This window comes from Ctenopharyngodon idella, chromosome 7 (genome assembly GCF_019924925.1).
Source record: "Ctenopharyngodon idella isolate HZGC_01 chromosome 7, HZGC01, whole genome shotgun sequence".
Classification (NCBI taxonomy): Eukaryota; Metazoa; Chordata; class Actinopteri; order Cypriniformes; family Xenocyprididae; genus Ctenopharyngodon; species Ctenopharyngodon idella.
In genome coordinates, this window is record NC_067226.1 from 38,758,610 (window position 1) to 38,781,884 (window position 23,275).

At 41.0% G+C, this 23,275-nt stretch overlaps 1 protein-coding gene across 9 annotated transcripts in view; it reads right to left on the reverse strand.

Annotated features, from left to right (window-relative positions):
- The window catches only part of LOC127516029 (sodium/potassium/calcium exchanger 2-like), a 70,379-nt gene that overhangs the window by 18,158 nt on the left and 28,946 nt on the right, over positions 1-23,275 (reverse strand). For 5 of the 9 annotated variants that reach the window (XM_051900295.1, XM_051900291.1, XM_051900293.1 and 2 more), the window contains 4 exons: positions 15,650-15,664; positions 10,108-10,158; positions 2,128-2,208; positions 409-491 (listed from right to left, as the gene is read on the reverse strand). In XM_051900295.1, the coding sequence (XP_051756255.1) occupies positions 409-491; positions 2,128-2,208; positions 10,108-10,158; positions 15,650-15,664 (230 nt within the window). The remainder of the gene's footprint in view (positions 1-408; positions 492-2,127; positions 2,209-10,107; positions 10,159-15,649; positions 15,665-23,275) is intronic. The other 4 variants (XM_051900298.1, XM_051900296.1, XM_051900299.1 and 1 more) reach the window with 2 other exon arrangements.

Here is a 23,275-nt window from a genome sequence, read left to right on the forward strand (position 1 = left end):
ATGTTTGATGCTCACGTTAGCTCACTTGAGCGTAACTTCTATCCACAGATCTTCTTCTTCGCTTGTTTTTGGATCTGGAGATCCTGTACTATTTAAGAAGATGTGTAACAGTGCTCCATACCGTATAACAAGGAAAACACTAATTAACTCATCAATGGCGGGGATGTGTTGTGTCATAAATCATGGAAAAATCCTGTCAATGGTGGGAAAAGAGTTTACTTATTTTAGTTTATTAGAGTTTACTAGTTTACTTATTTTAGTACATCAAGTAAAACTAAATAAAAATAAGAAATGTTGTCTTGGCAGTTAACAATTATTCTATTTCAAGTAACGGATTTGTATTTTTTTTTTTTTAGTTAACTATAATAACTCCAGTGTGTGAGTTTTTCTTTAATATCAACAACTCACCGCATCGCCATCCTGTCCAGTGGTGCCATTCATGGGTGGAGTCATGTCCACCTCGACGCTGGAGCTGTTTGGCAGATTTTTATCTATAACACAAAAAAGGAAAAAAGTGTTAAAAAAGTGTGTTTGCCTTTACTAAATAAATAAAACAAATAAATAAAATAAATCACATATGCAACATGTCCCCAAATAAAATTATTCTAAGGCAGGTCTAGCATACTGTAATCATTAACCACTGATTTTTCAGCACCTTACGCAATAAACACTGCATTTTAAGACACTTTGTCAAGTTTGAACTTGATTCCTCCATTCTCTGTTTTTTTTTTTTTTTTGTATACGTAAGTCTGATTTGGTAAGGTGCATTGCCTGTAGAAGGTTAATTAACCAGACTTGTAAATTACAATTTTGAATAACATATATTCAAATACCGTAATTTCCATAACCGTTCAAACTCTCACATACTGTACCTTTACATAATACTGTATTTATATAGTTCTTTAAGGTACTTCAAAGATTAGCACAGTGTAGCCAAGATATGTGTCTAAAAGAATTTTTGTGCAGTAGATGGATTTAAAAAGTGTTAAAGATGTTCTGAAAACAGACTGTGGTCACATCAAAGAAGCTGCTCTCAGCCGCCCTGCTTTTGATGCTAATATGCTAATATGCTAATATGGAACTGTTAGCATAATTTACCACTTGAAATGAAAGTCCATGTGTGTCTTCAACACACAAACGATATTAGGAGATTAAAATGTATTATGATACTTTCTTTTGTTTCTAAAAAAGGGCACAAGCAGTTGTTACCTTAAGAAGCTATTTGTTTCTGATAACATTGGAAATTAGTTGAGAAAAGCTAACATTTATCCCAACCGCTGGGTTAAAACAACCCAAATGCTGGGTTTGTCCATTTTCAACCCAACTTGGGTTGTTTTTAACCCAGCATTGTTTAGAATGTAATAAGTTGCAACTGGCACTCTTAAATGTGCATTGAAACTTGCCAGCTGATAAAACGTATGTTCCAGGGACCATATTCATATAACATCTAAGGCTATCTTAACTGGCTGAGTTGGATGGTGATTGACACTAAACAGTAGAAAATCAGTCTCTCCAGCTGTAAATGTCCTTGACTATTAAAGTCGGTCCTGGATTCTTATTAGCCATATTCAGCTATGTTTAAAAACCTGATATAGTAGCATCCAACAGGAAAAATAAGTGCACTTGAATGTTGCAAATGAATGTTTCTTTACACACTTACAGTATCTCACAGAAGTGAGTACACCCCTCACATTTTTGTAAATATTTTATTATATCTTTTCATGTCTTGTGTTGCTTATAATGAATTGACATGTTGATAACATACACATAAGCACTCTTTTAGAATGCTCTCAATTACATGTAGCCTAGATCAGATGCATACTTTATGCATTAGTGAGTGTGGTGGTGCTTATGGGGTGTCGCTCTGGGACGGGTGAGTATGAGGCTGGGAGGGGAAAAAAATCACAGTATACTCGCTACAAAAAACTAGACTACACCACTGGCTGTCTTACTCCCTTAAGAAATTAATTTAACAAGCAATGGCACATTTATACAGAGCTAGGCTCAGTACATAATTTACCAGGAATAACTTAGCCATAACTTAACACTTTAACTTAATGTAGTAGTTTGTTTGAATCGGTCTTGAATTTATTAATGCATGTTATTTTTTCCAACTGTAGCACTTACCAGCAACTCCATTTGAGTCCTCCACCTGGCATTTCTTTTTGGCAATTTTGTGAAGGATGGAAGCCTTCTCACGGAATTTTCCTGAAAAATAGTCCAGAAAGAGAGTGAGCGATTTGGAGTAACAAATTTTCCCAGGACATTTCCCTAGCTAAGTGAGCATGTTTCATTTCACTCACTGGATATGAAACAAACTGTATGCCACTTATAAAAAAAATATTCAAAAAGGTTAGAGAAATACAGTCCTGGATTCTGATTGGCCATATTCAGCCATGTATAAAAACCTGATATAGTAGCATCCAACAGGAAAAATAAGTGCACGTGAATGTTGCAAATGAATGTTTCTTGTACACCCCTCACATTTTTGTAAATATTTTATTATATCTTTTCATGTGACAACACTGAAGAAATGACACTTTGTAAAGTAAAGTAAAGTAGTGAGTGTACAGCTTGTATAACAGTGTAAATTTGCTGTCCCCTCAAAATAACTCAACACACAGCCATTAATGGCTAAACCGCTGGCCACAAAAGTGAGTACACCCCTAAGTGAAAATGTCCAAATTGGGCCCAATTATCCATTTTCTCTCCCCGGTGTCATGTGACTCATTAGTGTTACAAGGTCTCAGGTGTGAATGGGGAGCAGGTGTGTTAAATTTGGTGTTATCGCTCTTACTCTCTCATACTGGTCACTGGAAGTTCAACATGGCACCTCATGGCAAAGAACTCTCTGAAGATCTGAAAAAAAAGAATTGTTGCTCTACATAAAGATGGTGTAGGCTATAAGAAGATTGCCAAGACCCTGAAACTGAGCTGCAGCACGGTGGCCAAGACCATACTGCGGTTTAACAAGACAGGTTCCACTCAGAACAGGCCTCGCCATGGTCGACCACAGAAGTTGAGTGCACGTGCTCAGCGTCATATCCAGAGGTTGTGTTTGGGCAATAGACATATGAGTGTTGCCAGCATTGCTGCAGAGGTTGAAGGGGAGGGGTGTCAGCTTGTCAGTGCTCAGACCATACGCTGCACACTGCATCAAATTGGTCTGCATGGCTGTCGTCCCAGAAGGAAGCCTCTTCTAAAAATGATGCACAAGAAAGCCCGCAAACAGTTTGCTGAAGACAAGCAGACTAAGGATTACTGGAACCATGCCCTGTGGTCTGATGAGACCAAGATAAACTTATTTGGTTCAGATGGTGTCAAGCGTGTGTGGCGGCAACCAGGTGAGGAGTACAAAGACAAGTATGTCTTGCCTACAGTCAAGCATGGTGGTGGGAGTGTCATGGTCTGGGGCTGCATGAGTGCTGCCGGCACTAGGGAGCTACAGTTCATTGAGGGAACCAGGAATGCCAACATGTACTGTGACATACTGAAGCAGAGCATGATCCCCTCCCTTCGGAGACTGGGCCGCAGGGCAGTATTCCAACATGATAACGACCCCAAACACACCTCCAAGATGACCACTGCCATGCTAAAGAAGCTGAGTGTACCTAAACCCTATTGAGCATCTGTGGGGCATCCTCAAACGGTAGGTGGAGGAGCGCAAGGTCTCTAACATCCACCAGCTCCGTGATGTCGTCATGGAGGAGTGGAAGAGGACATCAGTGGCAACCTGTGAAGCTCTGGTGAACTCCATGCCCAAGAGGGTTAAGGCAGTGCTGGAAAATAATGGTGGCCACACAAAATATTGACACTTTGGGCCCAATTTGGACATTTTCACTTAGGGGTGTACTCACTTTTGTGGCCAGCGGTTTAGACATTAATGGCTGTGTGTTGAGTTATTTTGAGGGGACAGCAAATTTACACTGTTATACAAGCTGTACACTCACTACTTTACATTGTAGCAAAGGTTCATTTCTTCAGTGTTGTCACATGAAAAGATATAATAAAATATTTACAAAAATGTGAGGGGTGTACTCACTTCTATGAGATACTGTAAGTACACTTTTAAAAGGTAATAATGTCAAAGTAAATGTTTTACATTTTGTTATTCATTACACTTCAAAAAAGTACACTTATTTTGATGTGTTGACTAACATACTAAATAGGGGTGTAACGGTACATGTATTCGTCCCAAATCGTATGGTATGGACATCATGGACAATGTAGTCGCAAACCACACTCCAATCCAGAAGGGGGTATGCGTGGTAATGCAACACTGTTTGCTACAAGTAAAAAGTGCAGAAGAAGAAGAGATAATGATTGATGTTTACATGTAATCTCTCAACCAGTGTTTCAACTGCAGAAAGATATCAATAAATCAGCTTGAGAATAATATCTCATGTAGCATTACATTTACCTCAGGCATTTAATGCCGACAGAATGTAGTTTGCTAGAGAAACTCTATAGAGGAGTATTTCATATATGCACTATATTAGCCTATTCATTATATTTACTTAACCTGTTAGTAATGTCTTGATTATTTAATGTATGTTTAAATAAATTTGTCATGAAAACAAGTTATGACAGCCACTGTGTAAATCAGGGATGTCCAAACTGCGGCCCAGGGATTAATTTCAAACAGCCCGCAGCTTGTCTATTAAAATTTATAATTATACGTGGCCTGCCATGCACAATTTACAAATCGTGCAGTTTCACAATGATTTTAGGCCAGCGGAACGAAACAGCGCTACTTGTGCGCACTGCGTAGTGCGCGACTCACGAGCGTACAAATGTGTTTACTTGCTGAGTGTCTCAAGTTCAGTGTAGAGGTCTCTGGTACAAGCTGCAAATCTCTCTGTGATTTAATTCAGTTTAAAGTCAGTTGAAACAGCGCTGATTTAATCAAAAACATAACGTGCAAATCAGGAGAAACATTGAGCCGATCTAGGTAGAATACTTTTCATTTAGTCCATTCTAGATATAGAAACATAGTGCTCAGTAGAATTTGAGTTGGCTTCCCTTTCAGGTTCAGTTTCCTTTGCAGTTCCTCAGTACAAAATGTAGCTGTACTTCCTGCATCCAGGAAAGCATATGTTTCTACATATCTGTCAGTCTTCTTCGACTTGACTTTTACTGGCACTATTGACAGCAAGCAGTTATCTCCTCCAATTCATTTAGTCCATTCTAGATATAGAAACAATATTTTTACTTTTTACCATGTAGTGAGGTGCCATGTGTGGTTTTACCTGCGGTGTACTTTCTAATCAGAGTACTTTTTAATTTAAATAAGAATAGAGTTCTAACTCAGTAATAATATTTCAATTTTACCCTTTAAAAATGAGGTTGTTAAAAGTTTTACAGATATTGTTTGTGTATTAAATTTACATCTGTGTCCTATCTCAAGCTACTGTCTAATGTCAGCTTCAAGAAACAAAACATGTAATATATATATATATATATATATATATATATATGATAAAAAAGGAACCAGCCCCCAGATGTGTCCACAACATCAAATCTGGCCCCCCTTTAAAAAAGTTTGGACACCCCTGGTGTAAATGATTTTATTTCAAAATTGAATTGGAGTAGAAAATTAACTTTATAATTAGATTTAGAAGTTAATGTAAAACCTTTATCCTTTAATATTATAGTACTACTTAAGTGGTCAAAAAGGCACTCTAATTTAAACTATAATACATTTTTTTTAATACAATTCATTTGTGGATTGTGTCCGAAAACATTACATTCAGTTGGCACTTAAGTGTATTCTTTTAAAGTATATTTTCGTAATAAGTACTCTTTTTAGGTGTGCTTAAGTGTACTTTTTCACAAAGGATATCACTGTGCAGCACCCACAGAGACCAAATAGTTTAGTTGTATATTGCTAGTTTAACCTTAGTCGTAACGTTTATGGTTACTCATGTAAACCTGGTTCCCTGAGATAATGGGAATGAACATTGCATCAGCTCGCTGATGCTTATGGAGAAAACTCAGTTTTCTCCGAATCCTGAAGTCTGATTGGTTCACGTCTGTGCAACTGCACAGACAAATGGGATTTCAGGCCATCAAAACGTGTGAGGTTGACTGCCTATATAAAGGGACTGAGGAGCGGGTAGCATGACTCGCTGGGCAGCATAGTAGTATGCCAAGCTACACAATGCTCGTTCCCATTATCTCAAGGAGCCAGGGTTATGTGAGTAGCCATTAAAGTTCCTTTTCACTGCGGTTCACTCGCATTGCATCAATTTGCTGTCGCTTATGGAGAACTTAATCCCAAAGTCTCGAGTGGCTCAAAGGGAGGGTCCCGAAGTGCCCTAAAGACTGTGGAGAGATCCCATGACGGGACCGAGCATTGGCGTGGAGGACTCCTAGCCCCCCTGAGAAACTTAACGACCAGGTCGTGTTTCCCATCTTGCATCGATTGGCCGGCCACCGGGGCATGATTCGCTGTGTTGGCCGCCACATATACTTTGAGCATGGAGGGGGCGCACCCATCCTCCAGCATCTCCTGCAGAAACATAAGAACTGACACAATTTCACATTTTGGCAGGCTGAAATGCCATTTGTCTGTGCAGTTGCACCAATGTGAACCAATCAGGATTCAGGATTCTGAGATTATGGAGTTTTCCCTATAAGCGTTAGTGAACTGACACAATGTAAGTGAACTGTATTGAAAGGGAACTCCCTTTAATGGACTATATTCACTATTTAGCACAGCCTCTTGTAACTTATAGCTTGAAAAAAGGTCAAAATACCATTTGACCTTTAATCTAACCATCAAACCAACAGCAAGTTAAACACAGCTGCTTTGCTACTGGTTAAAAAGTTTAGAGACAAAGTCTATAACTCAGCGTGGCTGGAGCAATACCAGAATCATGACGCAAACATCAATACAGTTGCACAGCTTTTTCAGCATCCATCAATGTGGAAGTAAAATCTCAGGCGATCCCAGACAGTAGCAGTGTATTCCTGTACAGAATGAAACTGCATGTGCTTGAGCTTGTGTTAAAGCATATGTGTGAACATAATGTGTGGAGGGTTGGTTTACTAATGGCAAACAACCTGATCACTAAATGTCTTTGACCTTCCTGAGGATTCATTGACTCTGATTGGCTGATAGACAGACTGTGCTGTCTGGCTCGATCAAAGGGCAGTGTTGTGACCCTAATCAACATGCACATGTATGTTATGTGACCTACATATCACTAACACAGATTGGAATGGATTGGAATATAAAGTGGCTTTGGAATTTTAGGGTCTATGCTGAAGTTTGAACTATGTTTAAGTAGGTTTGTATGTTGTTTGGGTATGTGGTGTAGTAGGACTAGTTTTAATGTAGGTAGGATCTAGGTGGCTAAGGTTTTCTAAAGTATTGTTAGTGTTCTGTAGTCAGCATAGTCTTCAGTTTCAATGGAGGTTGACAATGGAGGTTAGTTGGGTTTCTCAAAGTCATTGCAAGTATTACCTTATAAAAAAGAAGTATGTTTTAGCACACATAAAAAGAGTATTACAGAAATAATATACTTTAAAAGAATAATACTTGAGTGTGAAATAAAAGTAATGTTTTGGGGAATTTAACTGCATGCTAATTACAATTAAATTGTGTTTTATAGATTACATTTATATTAAATGCAATTAGTTGAACTTTTTTGACCCACTTAAGTGTAGGAGTTAAGTATATCTTTATATGACATTTCATAATTACTTCTATTGTTTTGAAATATGGTTAAAATGTACTGCTGAATGTACTGAGAAGCAGCACAGAAGTTTTTTATTTAGTAGATTTAATTTAATTTGATATCACATTTTAACTTTAAATGTGATATCAAATAACACACTACAGTTAAAATTATAAAGTACATGTGCTTTAGTATGTTAGTCAACACATTAAAATAAGCATACTTCTTTAAAGCACGACAAAAGATCATTAAAACAATTACATTAAAACCTTTAATTTGACATTATTAAAAAGTGCATTTTAAAAGTGTACTTAAGTGTGTTAAGAAACAGTCATGAAAATGTACTCTCTTTAAGTATACTTAAGTGCCGTTTTATTTAATTAATAATATATTACCTGCATTAATAATATATCATTGTTGGGTTACTCTGAATACAAGCAGAGTGTGGTAGAGTTACTCTAAATAGAGTCAGATAAAATATTGACTCATGTACTGTACCTTCCCATGCTGAATATTACAACATCAAAGTCTATTTAGTGCGGAGGAGGGAACTAAAATTAGAACTCTGTCAGTCAGTGTAACACACACACACACACACACACACACACACACACTGTGATTTGTCATTCTGTTGCCTTAGATGTTATGGATCCTTTAAGAGACTTAAGCAATTCAGCCATAACTGATGTCTAAGAACTGACATTATTGCATTAGTGAGACATGAGGGAGAGAGAGGGCCTGTTATTATTGCATTATCCCTGCGCTGCTGGTATTGCATAACTCTAGTTATAGAATGACTCACTCCTCTTCTTCTCAACACAGTGACGTACATTTCTTAGCATCTATTTCTGTGTGTGTCTGAATGCAGCCAGGCACGTTATCTGAGTCTCACGGATTGCTGAGCAGTCACAGACAGTGATGAGTAATGCAGCTTTGTTATCGGAAAACTTTGTGTACATTCGACCAACCATTCAGATAATTGCATTTTTTAAAGACCCCAATTAATCTAACCTAGTTTTCTTTAATGCATTGATGTATTTATTGAAACAGGATGTTTGGGAAGAAGCTTTTTTTCAATGGCTTGCTAGTCAGTTGGCTTGCTGGTGGCTTGCTTAAATGGCTTGCCAGTGCTAATCAGTGTCATTCTCATTCTGGTGAGCGCTTGATTGGTCAGAAATGTGTAGTACTGGATGAATCATCAATATTTTTAAATCGTTTTCCTGGAAAAAGATGAGTATATCTGCTACAAGTTAGTTTTGTTAACATTTAGTTGCAAGCTCAAAACTAATACGTGACCTCAAAGCTAAAAGACGTGGATTTAAAGCCACAAAATTCCAATTTTAATTTCATCAGGTCTTTAACCCTATAAAGCCTACTGTATCATATTTGATCTTTAAACTGAAACCTCTAAATTATCAACTGATTGCTAGTTTATAGTTTTAGCACATAAAAGGCCTTTTAGTCTAATTGTAAAAACATATGAATATTTCAAGATGAACACTTACTGGGCTGAAACAATAGGTTTACTTGAATATTATTATTATATTATTCTTATTATTATTGATTACATATTTTTTTTTTAGAAAAATCATGTTCAAATATGATCCATCTGGCTTTTGAGGAACATTTATTTATCTCCCAATCCTTGTATTACATTGCATTATACATTTCAAACTACAGAAATTTGATCATAAAACTAAGCATTTAAATATCATCTCACTTAGACATATTATTGGCAGGTAATAAAGTGACAACTGATAGTTATACTGTTATGGATATCTCACTGATTTACATTACAAGCTATCAGAATTTCTGCACCAAATTGCATTTTTTTGCTCAGTTTGGGCAACAGAATAAAATTTAGTTTTTTTCTTCCTCGAGTTTGAGCACCGTATGCTATATCTTACTATATGAGCCATAAAAGCCTGGTGTATCAAATATGATACTCAACAAAACACATACAGTATGCAAACTAGATTTTGTCTAATGGTTCAATAAACTGTTCCATTTAAAAAAAAAAAAAAAAAAAATCATATCAAAAAGACTATTATTACTATTAACTTTACATGGTTAATATGATAGGGCTCTATGACTCTAAATGTTTTACTTCAAATGTTTTTAGATCATGTTTACTTGCACATTTTATCATGCATTTATATCACTTTTTTCAGAACAAACAATGAACAACCAAAACTGGAGAAAAAAAATGGACGGGTTGAAAGAAAAATAACCATGAAAATTTAAAATGATACTAAACTAAGGATGGAAACCACGATTTGCACTTATGTTAGTGAAATCTCGGCAAGAGGGTCATGAAAGTAAAAAAAAGTGGGAAAGAAAACTCTCACACACACACAAATGGTATAATGGGTAGAGAGGCGAAGCAGTAAGAGAGAAAAATGAGGGTTGACAGAAAGATTCTTACCTTCCTCGTTCATTGAGTGATAATATTTTAGCTTGCCATAAGTCCCCAGCTCTACAATATCACACAGAGACAAGGGTAAGGAAATACACGCTTGCACATGTAGACGAGCACACAAACACACACACACACACACAGACACATATACTGTATAAGTGTCAGTGAGGATGAGGAGGTAAGGTGGCTAAAAACAAAATCTCTCTCTACGCCGATCTCACAGGCATAAGTGCAAAAAAAAAAAAAAAAAAAACTGAACAAAAAGAAAACAAAGAGGAGAAAAAATAGGCCTTATATTGAAGTGTACTTTCTGCCTTACACGTGGAACGCAAAACTGGAAAGTACTAGTGAAAATTACAAGTTTAATCAGATTGTCTGACTGCTGTGAGAGTCAAGGTGCATATGTTTTTATCAATCTGTTGGTTTAGTAGGTTTTTTAGTAAATTTGGTAGTTAATGGAATCAAGCCTCTGAAAGATATTTAGAGATTTCCATGAGCTACATTAAATGTTTGGAGTTGGTAAGATGTTTTAAAGGAACACTCCACTTTTTTTGAAAATAGGCTCATTTTCCAACTCCCCTAGAGTTAAACAGTTGAGTTTTACCGTTTTCGAATCCATTCAGCCGATCTCCGGTCTGGCGGAACCATTTTTTATGATATTACGCAGCGCCTGTGACCCCCTGTTTGCACAGGGAGTGTGCCTTGCAACCATGGAGACATTTGTGAGAGACACTGCGCAATATCATTGTGCCTGCTGCACCCATGGTACGGCAGCAAAGTTCCTTGATTATTACGCCGGAATGAGAGTATAGTTCCTAGCCATATCGGCCTAGAAAATTGCAACTTGCTAAAAGCTATGCTAAAAGTGGTACCGCCAGACCCGGAGATCGGCTGAATGGATTCGAAAACGGTAAAACTCAACTGTTTAACTCTAGAGGAGTTGGAAAATGAGCCTATTTTCAAAAAAAGTGAAGTATTCCTTTAATGCTTTTGAAAGAAGTATAGAACACTTTATGTTTGAGAACATAATGGCAAGGAAAGTTGATAAGCAGAATTTTACATTATGCATCCAAACATTTTTTGTCTCTGCAGTCTATAATAATGTCTGTGTAATAATAATAATAAGCTGCAGACTAGTCCGGACTTACAAAGTCAATGTGGCAATGTGAGACAGCAATGCTAAAATTATGTATAAAATGATTTGCTGTTCTCAACCTAAGCAAAGTCTATTTTCATTTGAAACAATCTGATTTTCATTTTACTGTTGTTGAAGCATTGCCTCAAGCTTACTTCTGATTGGCTGGTGGTTAGTGATCATTCTGTGATGATCTTTAGCTTCAACACTTGCTGTGTTCACAGCCTCAAACCATCGTGATGTGATTTGTTCCAGAATACAAGAGTTAGAAACAAGGCCAAGTTTGAGTTTGAGTAAATCAAATTTATTAAATTCCCAGACTTTGGTTATGCTTTATATATTATACATGACTGGTCTAAAAGGGACTTTAATATTTTACTGAGGAAACACGTATAGAGTGGGGTCCAAAAATTTTAAAAAATGCTACAATTAATGTAACACCTTTTTATTACTAATGATAATACCAGCATAAAAAAATAAAAATAAAATCTGATCATCATGAATTGAGAATAGTATATTTAGCTTCAGTGGGAAAAAAAATAAAGAAGAAAATCTGTCTGTTCAAAGATAAATGAGCTTATTTGATTAGTGGCCTTTATTATTATCCTTAAATAACTAAATACATATATATTTATATAACATTTTTTGCATCATCCTAAAACATTCTATATGTCTTCAGGTTTAAATTAGATTAGATTAATTTAGATCAGATTTTATACATGGTTTCAGATTTTTGGATTTTTGTACTTCTTCTATGATGTATACTTCATATGATGTATGATGTAAACATGTTCTCGTTAAGCAATGAGTCCGGCGACTTTGCAGAATGACCTCTGCAGCTGTTGACCGTTCATCCCAGCGGCGCAAAGCTTTTAACATCGATTCGGCTGGGAAAGGGTGTGCGACTGCATGCGTGTGCTCACGTTACATAATAAAGGGCACATAAAATAACCAGATGGTTACTGGCATGTGTGAATGTCTGTGCATGTTTGTTTGCATTTAACTGGAAGTGCTGTATAACAGCGTCTTTATGAATGCATGCGTGTCCGTTTGACGGGGCAGACAGATCATTCCAAAAATAGAGAAATTGTTGGTCCGGCGTGGGGGTCGAGCTCAATAATCAATACAAACTGCTGTGCAAGAGGTCAGACAGTGAAAAACACATACACACACAGACAAAACCACTGCATATACCATCTGTAATGTCTGAAGAGCGTGAAAGGTTGTGAAAGTGTGGCAGTGCGAGGTCTGTGTGTGTAATGAAGAGGGATGAATACGTGTGCATATGGAAAATCAGGCAGTAGTCATTTATGATGTGTTCAATATCAATTAATGAACTTATGCAATTAATCAATTCATTTGGAGGGTGTGTGTTTTACTCCAGAACTCCATGTGCCAGCACACATAAGGAATACTCGTCACATTAAGCCACCAAAACAAATATATTATGAACACAATCACGATGTGTCGCTGTGTTTATATAGCAGGAGCAGTTTTACAGAGCTTGTATGTGATGCTGCGAGTGACATGACTTGTTTTTTGTTACACTGTATTATATATATATATATATATATATATATACATATATACATACATACACACACACATATATAAGGGTTGGACAATGAAACTGAAACATCTGGTTTTAGACCAAAGTAATTTATTAGTATGGTGTAGGGCCTCCGTTTGCTGTCAATATAGCATCAATTCAGCTTGGGAATGACAGATACAAGTCCTGCACAGTGGCCAGAGGGATTATGAGCCATTCCTCTTCCAGAACAGTGGCCAGGTCACTATGTGATGCTGGTGGATGAAAATGTTTCCTGACCTGCTCCTCCAAAATTCCCCAAAGTGGCTCAAAAATATTTAGATCTTGTGACTGTGCAGGCCATGAGAGATGTTCAACCACGTTCATGTTCATCAAACCATTCTGTCACAAGTCTTGCTGTGTGTATTGGTGCATTACATGCTGATACATGGCACCCCCTGCAGGGTACAATGTTTGAATCATTAGGTCCACATGGTCCTCCAGAATGGTTCGGTAGTCCTTGGCAGTGACACGTCCATCAAGCACAGTAGGAAATGCCATGATATTGCAGCCCAAACCATCACTCATCCACCCCATGCTTTACTCTGGGCACTGAACAGTCTGGGTGTTAAGCCTCTTTGGGGCTTCGCCACACCGTAAATCCCACAGACAGTGAAGGTGGACTCATCAGAGAACAATACATGTTTCAAATTGTCCAGAGCCCAAGATTTGCACTGCTAGCTCCAATGAAACCGACAGTTTGCATTGGCACAAGTGACCATGAATTTTGACCCTGTGGAGCTCCCAACGAACATTTTTGATGGAAACAGGAGAGTCGCGGTGTGTATTTGGGCAGCTGTGGTTTTATGTTTTTGGATACAATCCGGGTTAATACCTGGACATCCCTTTCAGCCAGCTTCCTCTTATGTCGACAGTTACTACTGTTGGATGTGGTTCGTCCTTTGTGGTGGTATGCCAGCATTACCCTGGATACCATAGCTCTCGATACATCACAAAGACTTGCTGTCAGCGAGACATGCACCAACAATTTGTCCTCTTCTGAACTCTGATATGTTATGTCGTGTGGATTGCAATATTTAATGTACTTTGATCTTACTTATGCAACGTAAAATCAGTGAAGATTGGCTGCCAGGCTGTGGATATATAGGCCTATGCGTGAAACCTCGAACACTATTGGCCAGTGTTTGGGTTTAATTGTCCAACCCCTGTGTGTATATAGGGTACAACGGGGTTAAAGGCACACTGGGGTAAAAGGCTTTATTCTCTTTTAAACCACTAGATTTTTGATGAAGCACATGGAAATTTGGCTGATCCCTGACACGATCATAACAGCAGCACAAAGTTGATTCTGCGCTAATGTTCAGTTTTGTTCAAGGTAAATAAAGCAATTTCAATAACGGAAGAATGTGTACATGTATGGTATTTGGGGTAAAGGGCAACCCTGCTGTTTGGGCTAAAGGACTTTTGTTGACATGACATGATTAGATATAGATGGTAAATATCAAATATCAAGTTGGGTGTCCATCTTAGAGATAATCACCATATTTATAATAAAACCATCATATTTAAAAACATGCTATTTATCATATCATATAATAATATATCATATTTATTTGTTACTACATTAAAGCTTTATTAAAGGGTTAGTAAATTCTGTCATTAATTACTCACCGTCATGTCGTTCCAAAATCGTAAGACTTTTGTTCATCTTCACAACACAAATGAAGATCTTTTTGATGAAATTTGAAAGCTTTCTGTCCACCCGAAAACACAGCAACGAAACTGACATTTTGACGCTTTAAAAAGTTCATAAGAAGATCGTAAAAATGATTGAGCGGTTTAGTCCAAATTTTCTGAAGAGACATGATCGCTTTATATGATGAACAGATTGAATTTAGGCTTGGTTAGTATGGTTGCTTGACGTGCGAGAACCAATGAGGTTCATTGTCGTGTGTTATGCAGCACGTTTCAGCTTCCCACATTGAGCAGGTTCGGTTGAGCTTCTGTTTATGTTCACTGATCAATGTTTATATGTGAATAAAAGCTTAAATTAAATCTTCAATAAAATCAGAATTTTCGTTTTTGGGTAAACTATCGCTTTAAATTATTATGGGATCTCATTCAATGCTTTCAGAATCTTTACTTTTTACGTTTGCAATTTTTTACAATGTGTATTGTGAAAAGTGCTATAGAAATAAATAAATAAATAAATTTGGAAAAAAAAAAAAAAAAGACACTTCTGGCTTTTTTGCATCTCTGCCAGTGAGAATTAAAAAGAGAAAATAAGTGTGAGAAATATGTATAATCCAGGTAATGTATCTTAAAGGGGTAACTGTAATCTGACTAATTTAATAACAGTCTGTTAGACTGCTTTTTTGCTAATAAAGATTAGATTACAGTAACTACAAAAATGCAAGGAGAAACTGTAAACATGATAAAGGGCGGAAAAAAATGAAAAAAATAAAACATTTTAAAAAAAGAATCAGCTGGGTTTTAGTTTATGTGTCTAGAAGAATGCATATAACAACAGTAAAGGTCTTTGTGAACTATTAACCATAGTCATTATTCATACACATGTCAATGAGAAACACAAAATGTGTCCATTTTGCTATGGTGTTATGGAGATATTAGTGTTAAGGGTTACATGAGATGGAGCTTTAGCAAGCAAAAACACACATGGACACTTTAAAGAAACAAACAACATCCAGTATCCATCTCTGAATACTGAGAGGAAATTGAATAAACAGCACTACAGACAGCAGGGACAAGCAGGGACACGAGGCTCAGTGTTTGTGTGTGTTTTTGGGGTGACGTGAGTGGTCAGCTGTGGCTGTGATGACAACGAGATTTAGAGAATAACTCACCAGAGTCAGCAAATTCTGAGGAAACAGCAGACAGAGAAAAACAGAAAGAGATAGAGAGAGACAGAGACAGAGAAAGAGATGAAAAAGAATATAAGCAGGAAAAACAGTATTTAGCTCTAGTGCAAAGCCATGTAGTGAATAAAAAATGATGAAATGTGCTACTATTAAAATCCCCATAAAACGTGCATGTAAAACTGATTGATATTTTTAAAATGCAATGTTTCATTTAAGAGCTGAAAGCTTTTAAAGACCCCACTGAATCAAAATTTGAGTTCTGTGGCTTTTAGCTCATACTGTATCTTTTAGATTTGAGCTCATCCACGAGAAAAAAAAAAAAGTTAAATTAAAGTTAAATTAAATTAAATTAAAACTTAATAAACAGATTGATTAAGCATTAAACTAACACAAATAGTGATGACTCATCCTGCACTCACTCATATGGTCCAATCAAAATGCTTTCTTAAATGAGAATGCCTCTCCCCCTAATGCCACTCGATTCATAGAGAATACACAAATTTTCTCCATAAGGAAATTGATTTTTAACAATAACTTAAACCTTTAAAGACAAGACTACTGTTAGCTACGAGGTTGTCAATGGTATAATATGCTTTTGTTGAAGCCAATTGTTCGCTTTATTTCAAATGTTTTTAAGAACCCCCATTGTGTAATATAGCTGTTTGTGAATGTAAAAGGTCTTTAAAGTTTTAGAGCCCTATCATACACCCGGCACAATGCGACATCAGGCGCGACGTAAGTGTTTTTTGCCAGTTTCAGCCTGGCGCAGTTATCATTTTCACGTCCAGCGCCCACGATGTTTAAATAGCAAATGCACGAGTCGCGCCCATCTGTTTGCCCATGGGTGTGCTGGTCTGAAAACGAGGTGTGTTCAGGCACATTGTTGGCGCATTGCTATTTTGAGGCAGCTGAACACGACTGCGCCATTGACCAACTGAAACCTGGTCTAAAGTCAATGACGCAGTATTTTTTCTGTTATTTAAAGGGCGCGTTAGTAATATACACATCTATATAAACTGAATCGTCAGGTTGAGGGTGTCTATATTCCGCCATGTAAATAGCAATCTGCCATTTTTTCTGTCGTTAAACTAGCAAAAGTGGATTCGGACACGCCCTAAGTGCACCTGCGCCATGCGCTTCAGACCATGTGCTTAGATCGTTAAAATAGGGCCCTTAATGTTCAAATAAAGTTATTGTCTCCTAAAAAAAAGAATCGATTCTGAACTGCCGAAACGAGTTGTCAGCAATTCAGGCTCACGTCCTGTTACATACCTACGTAAGTGTGTAATAAATTTGTGTTCTGACACACGCTGCAAGCAGGACACCAATCACAATAGATTTGGCCGCCTGACCAAGCAGAGTCAAATAGGCTCTCAGAAAGGGGGGGTTTAGAGAGACTAAATCTTTGAACAAACCGTTTTCAGACTCTTTGAAAAATGAGGCGATGTGCAATATACTGTATATAATGAGAAAATTGCTTTTTTTTTACCTTGGATGCATGCAAAACTATTGTAGGAGACCTCCAAAACACAATTAGGAACCTTCAAAATAGCATTATAGGGGCAAATAATAATCAAGTTTAACAGCTGAATTTGTGGTGAAAAACTACATTACCCATGATGCAGTGCAGAAAATTCCACCAATCAGAGAGTTGTGGCAAGCAAATCGCGACAAAAGAGCTCTTTAACGCCGCCCGCTCCCATGAAGCACCGCAAGTGACATAATCTTGCTATGCTATCAAAATACTGAAGCATTTGTGTGTATATAAAATATGCTGTATATCAACAACTTTAAATAAATAGTTTTACATTTCTGTATTATTTTTAATTGATTTTGTCATTCACAATCCTTCAGGGGATTGTAGAACTTTTCCTCACTAAAATACATACTCTTGAACTTTTGGCTTGGTCAGATTTTCAAATAATTCTTTCCTTCAAATAGAAAATTGTAATGTGTTTCACCTCATAGATGGTTACTTTGGTTCATGATTTATAATGCTTTAACAAAGACTTTTTTAAAAATCCATATGGGAAAAATACTTCTGGAACCAACGCCGCTGAGAAAGTGGGGGAGCACTAATGCAATCTATGAATAGCAAGAGCAAGTAGAAAATCATGTTAATGCCTGTAATATAACTTAAGGCTATTGGATATTTAAAAAAGCAATGATATGTTCTCTGCAAGCAAACAAGTTGACATGTTCCTCGCAACTGTCCCAATACATCAGCAAAGATCAGAAAACTCTCACCAAGTGATTGCATGGAGACTTTTAAAAGGGATTGTTCACCCAGAAAAAAAAAAAAAAAAAATCTGTCATCATTACATCAAACTTTTATGACTTGGCATAACACAGAAGAAGATTATTTTGAAGAATGTTTGTGTCAATACAATGAAAGTCAATGAGGTCCTAAACAACACTGGATTACAGTGACTTTTTTTTTTTTTTTTTTTTTGCTTCCCAAAGAAGAAAGAAATGCATGAGTAAATGATAACATAATTTTTATCTTTGGGTAAACAATCCTTTAATAGCTGGTTTTACTTCAGGACACAGAATTTACATTGAATATATTAGAATGGCAAAAAGCTGAAAATTTTGTGAATGCATAAACAACAGCGGAAGTGTGATTTATCAGCCTAACCCATGTGTGAACTTGCGAACAATGTGTTAGGTGCATTCTGGTTAGGCGATACTGGTGTCATTTTTGTGAGATCATTTTTCTCTGTTAAGTTATTTTCTGGCATATCTGCATACCTTACAGGGGTTAACCGGCTTCATGTAATTAGAAACTGAATTATTACACCAAACATACTGTAAATTTCAAAACTTATAATTTACAAACATAAAAGAGCATTTGTTGATGCAAAAACTACTTGCTTCATACTGCCGCAACTTGTGACATCACACGGGTGAATACACAGGGTTATGATAGTTAACTAAAACTAAAGCCATAAAAAAAAACTTACATAAAATATACTTTAACTGAAATAAAATATTAAAAACATTAAACTTATTTTATTTCAGTTAGTTGCCAAAGCAACATAAATAACTAAATCTGAAATCAAAAAAAAAAGTATAAAATAAAAAAATAAAAAAAATGACAAAATCTTTAACTGAAATTTAAACGAAAACAAACTAATTTTAAATATTACTGAAAAACGTCTCGGTTACGTATGTAACCCTCGTTCCCTGAAGGAGGGAACGGAGACGTACGTCAGTAGTGACCGACGAATTGGGATATCGCTAGAGAGCCCTATCAGCTTCGAGTGAACTACAACAGGCCAATGAAGTTGGCGTGCGATATTTGCATAATGCGCACCACCCCCGCCAGGTGGTATAAATAGGGGAGCAGATGCAATCGCACTCTGTTTTTCGCTGAGGAGACAACCTAGTCTGCACTACAGCGAGGGTACAGCAACTGTGGCGACGGGACGTACGTCTCCGTTCCCTCCTTCAGGGAACGAGGGTTACATACGTAACCGAGACGTTCCCTTTCAGTCGGTCACGTTCGACGTACGTCAGTAGTGACCGACGAATTGGGATCCCAAATAAAGCGCCACAGTATGAACCCCTTCCAGTGCCCAGCGCAAGCTCTAGCCACCCGGCGCACCAGTGGGACGGGGAAGGGGGCGAGCTTACGCCGAGAGAGTCTACTGCTGTTCCGATATACCCACTAAGTAAACTAGACTACACTGGGGAAGCGAACCCGTAGGGGACGCTGCGGAGACCACTACCCACCTGTAGGGGAGGAATTTACGTGGAGAGTACACATATGGACTGGCCGTGGGCAGTACGCATATGGAGTCCCTGGGATGGCTCCACCTGGGTAGGGGGAGACTCATCTGACAGGTGACAGCAGAGCTGGCTCTGCTAGGGAAAGACACGGGCTCGCCGTAGGGAGTTGACCGTGGACAAATACACACATGGGACCGCTCACGTGGAGGGGTCATGACATGTGGAACCCAGCCAAACGTCAACGTCGGTGACGGAGGTTTGGCCTGGCATCAGACACTCCGCAATGTCCGAGCCGAAGGGGGAGGCGGAGGAACTCGACAGGGTTCGCCAAGCGGGGAACTCGACTGGAGTAAAAAGGATGCACGTATCCGGCCCAGGGGGCGGGAGTGGCATTGCAAGCCGACACTAGAACGGGCTCTTCGCGTCTACCGGCTGGTGGAAGCGAGTACACGGGAAGATACCGGTTCTACACGAAGGCTATAGAATCTAGCGAACGTGTTAGGTGTCGCCCAGCCCGCAGCTCTACAGATATCTGTCAGCGAGGAGCCGTGCGCCAGCGCCCAGGAAGAGGCCACTCCTCTGGTGTAGTGGGCTCTCAACCTGAGCGGGCAAGGCACGCCCTGGGACTCATACGCCAGGGCGATGGCGTCCACTATCCAGTGGGCCATCCTCTGCTTGGAGACAGCCTTTCCCTTCTGCTGGCCTCCGTAACAGACAAAGAGCTGATCTGAGGTCCTAAAGCTTCGCGTTCTGTCCACGTACAGGCGCAGAGCGTGGACGGGAGAGAGCAAAGCTAGGGCTGGGTCTGCCTCCTCCGAAGGCAGCGCTTGCAGGTTCACAACCTGGTCTCGAAAGGGAGTGGTAGGAACCTTGGGCACATATCCAGGCCGGGGTCACAGGATAACGTGAGAGTCACCGGGCCCGAATTCCAGGCACGATTCGTCAACCGAAAATGCGTGCAGGTCCCCTACCCTCTTGAGCGAGGCCAATGCAACCAGGAGGACGGTCTTTAGGACAGTACTTTTAACTCGACTGATTGCAAAGGCTCGAAGGGACGACCCCGGAGAGATGTAAGAACCAGGGTCAGATCCCAAGAGGGTACAGAGGGGGGCCGGGGAGGATTAGTCTCCTCGCCCCCCTCAAGAACCTGACGATCAGATCGTGCTTCCCTAGCGATTTACCATCAACTGCATAGTGATGTGCGGCGACAGCGGCAACATACACCTTGAGGGTGGAGGGAGACAGCCTTCGCTCCAGGCCCTCTTGCAGAAAGGAAAGCACGGTTCTGACCGAACATGATCGGGGGTCCTCTCGCTCTGGTTGAGAGGAACACCATTCGACGAATAGGTTCCACTTCAGCGCATAGAGGTTCCTCGTAGAAGGAGCTCTAGCGGAAGTGATGGTGTCTGCGACCGCTTGCGGGAGATCACTCAGAACCTCCGCGTCCCGTCCAGGGACCACACATGGAGTTTCCACAGGTGGGGACGCGGGTGCCAGAGGGTGCCCCGTCTCTGAGTCAGGAGGTCCTTCCTCAGAGGAATGGGCCAGGGAGGTGCTGTCGCGAGGAGCGTGAGGTCCGAGAACCAGGTCCGAGTGGGCCAGTATGGAGCCACTAACAAGACCTGCTCCTCGTCCTCCCTGACTTTGCACAGGAGCTGTGCGAGAAGGCTCACTGGGGGAAAACGCATATTTGCGTAGGCCCCGGGGCCAGCTGATTGCCAGGGCATCCATGCCGAGCGTGCCGCCGGTCAGGGAATAGAACTGGCAGTGGGCAGTCTCCGGGAGGCGAACAGATCTATCTGTGCCTCGCCAAAGCGCTGCCAGATCAGCTGGACCACCTGGGGATGGAGTCGCCATTCGCCCGGAAGCGGAGGCTGCCGTGAGAGCTCGTCGGCTGCACGGTTGAGCACGCCTGGGGCGTGAATGGCACGAAGCGACCTCAGATGCTTCTGACTCCATAGCAAGAGATGGCGGGCGAGTTGCGACATACGGCGGGAGCGTAGACCACCCTGATGGTTGATGTACGCAACGGCCGCAGTGTTGTCCGAGCGGACCAGTACGTGCTTGTCTGTCAACAGCTCCTGGAAGCGGCCCAGTGCAAGACGTACTGCTAGCAACTCGAGGCAATTGATATGCCAATGCAGTTGGGGCCCCGTCCACAGACCCGATGCTGCATGCCCGTTGTACGTGGCCCCCCACACCGTGGCAGAGGCATCTGTGTGGACCACAGCATGCCTGGACACTTGTTCGAGGGGAACTCCAGCCCGCAGGAACGAAGAGTCTGACCACTTGGTGAGGGTGCGACGGCAGTTCGGTGTCACGGGGACACGGAACGTACCGCGCTGCCACGCCCATCTCGGGACCCGGCCGCGGAGCCAGTGTTGAAGCGGCCTCATATGAAGCAATCCGAGCGGCATGACTGCGGCTGCGGATGCCATATGCCCCAGGAGCCTCTGAAAGAGTTTCAGTGGGGCCGCCGTCCTGCGCTTGAGCGTACTCAGGCAGGTCAACACTGACTGGACGCGCTCCTCAGAGAGGCGCGCGGTCCAGGCGACCGAATCCAGTTCCCTACTGAGATAAGAGATCCTCTGCCCGGGGGAGAGTTTGCTCTTGTCCCAGTTGACCCGAAGACCCAACCGACTGAGGTGAGCTAACACCATGTCCCTGTGTTCGCACAACTGCTCCCACGAGCTGGCCAGGATGAGCCAGTCGTCGAGGTAGTTGAGATGCGAACGCCCTGTTCCTGGAGCGGAACAATGGCCGCCTCCGCAACCTTCGTAAAGACGCGGGGCGACAGGGCCAGCCCGAAGGGTAGGACTTTGTACTGATATGCCCGACCCTCGAACGCAAACTGTAGGAGTCTGTGACGAGGCAGAATCGAGACATGAAAGTACGCGTCCTTCAGGTCGATCGCTGCAAACCAATCCTGGGGACGGATGCATTTGAAAATGCACTTCTGCATAAGCATCTTGAACGGCAGCCTGAGAAGGGACCGATTCAGGACACGCAGATCCAGGATTGGCCGTAGCCCACCGCCCTTCTTGGGTACAATGAAGTAGGGGCTGGAGAACCCTGACTTCAAATCGGCTGGAGGGACCGGCTCGACTGCATCCTTCGCCAGGAGGACAGCAATCTCCGCCCAGAGAACAGGTGCATTGTCCAGTGACACACGAGTGTAATGGACACCCCTGAACACCGGGGGACGCCGGGCGAACTGAATCGCATAGCCGAGTCTGATGGTACAAATGAGCCAGCGGGACGGGCTGGAAAGCGCTAGCCAGGCTTCCAGACACCGAACCAGCGGGACCAAATGGACCACAGACGTACCGGGCGTGGGGCAGCGAGGTAGAGTGCTGGACCCGACTCGGACGGCATAGCGGCCCGTAGTGTGGTCAGACTCTGCAAGGTGGCAGTGTGAATGGGAGACGGCACATGGGAGGCGGCCTCGACCAACACACTGGGACCTGCTGGCGAAGTGAGAGGGGGCTGAGAGTGGCGAGGTGGGGCCTCGCGCACTGCCAGCCGCGCCCTCTTGGGACCTGGAGGGTCAGAAAACAGTTCTACTCCGTGGGCACCGCTGGTCTCCGGAGAGCCAGCGGCGGAACAAACCAAAATTCTCCACCCGGCCCTCCTCCGGGGAGGGAGCGATGCGGGCATCGTCTCCCGAAGAACTGTTTACCTCAGCTCCAGGTCACCAGTTTCTCCAGGACCGCTTCTCGCTAGCCAAGTGGCTTGGCTGCGGGCTGAGCGGGCTGGATTTTAGGCCAGCTTGTGAGATGAGAGCATCGAGAAAGCGTACTTAGACGATGACACACCTCTGCAAGGCTAGCCAGGGGTGTTTCCGGACCACCATGGTAGACATTGTCTGGCCAGGGGCCT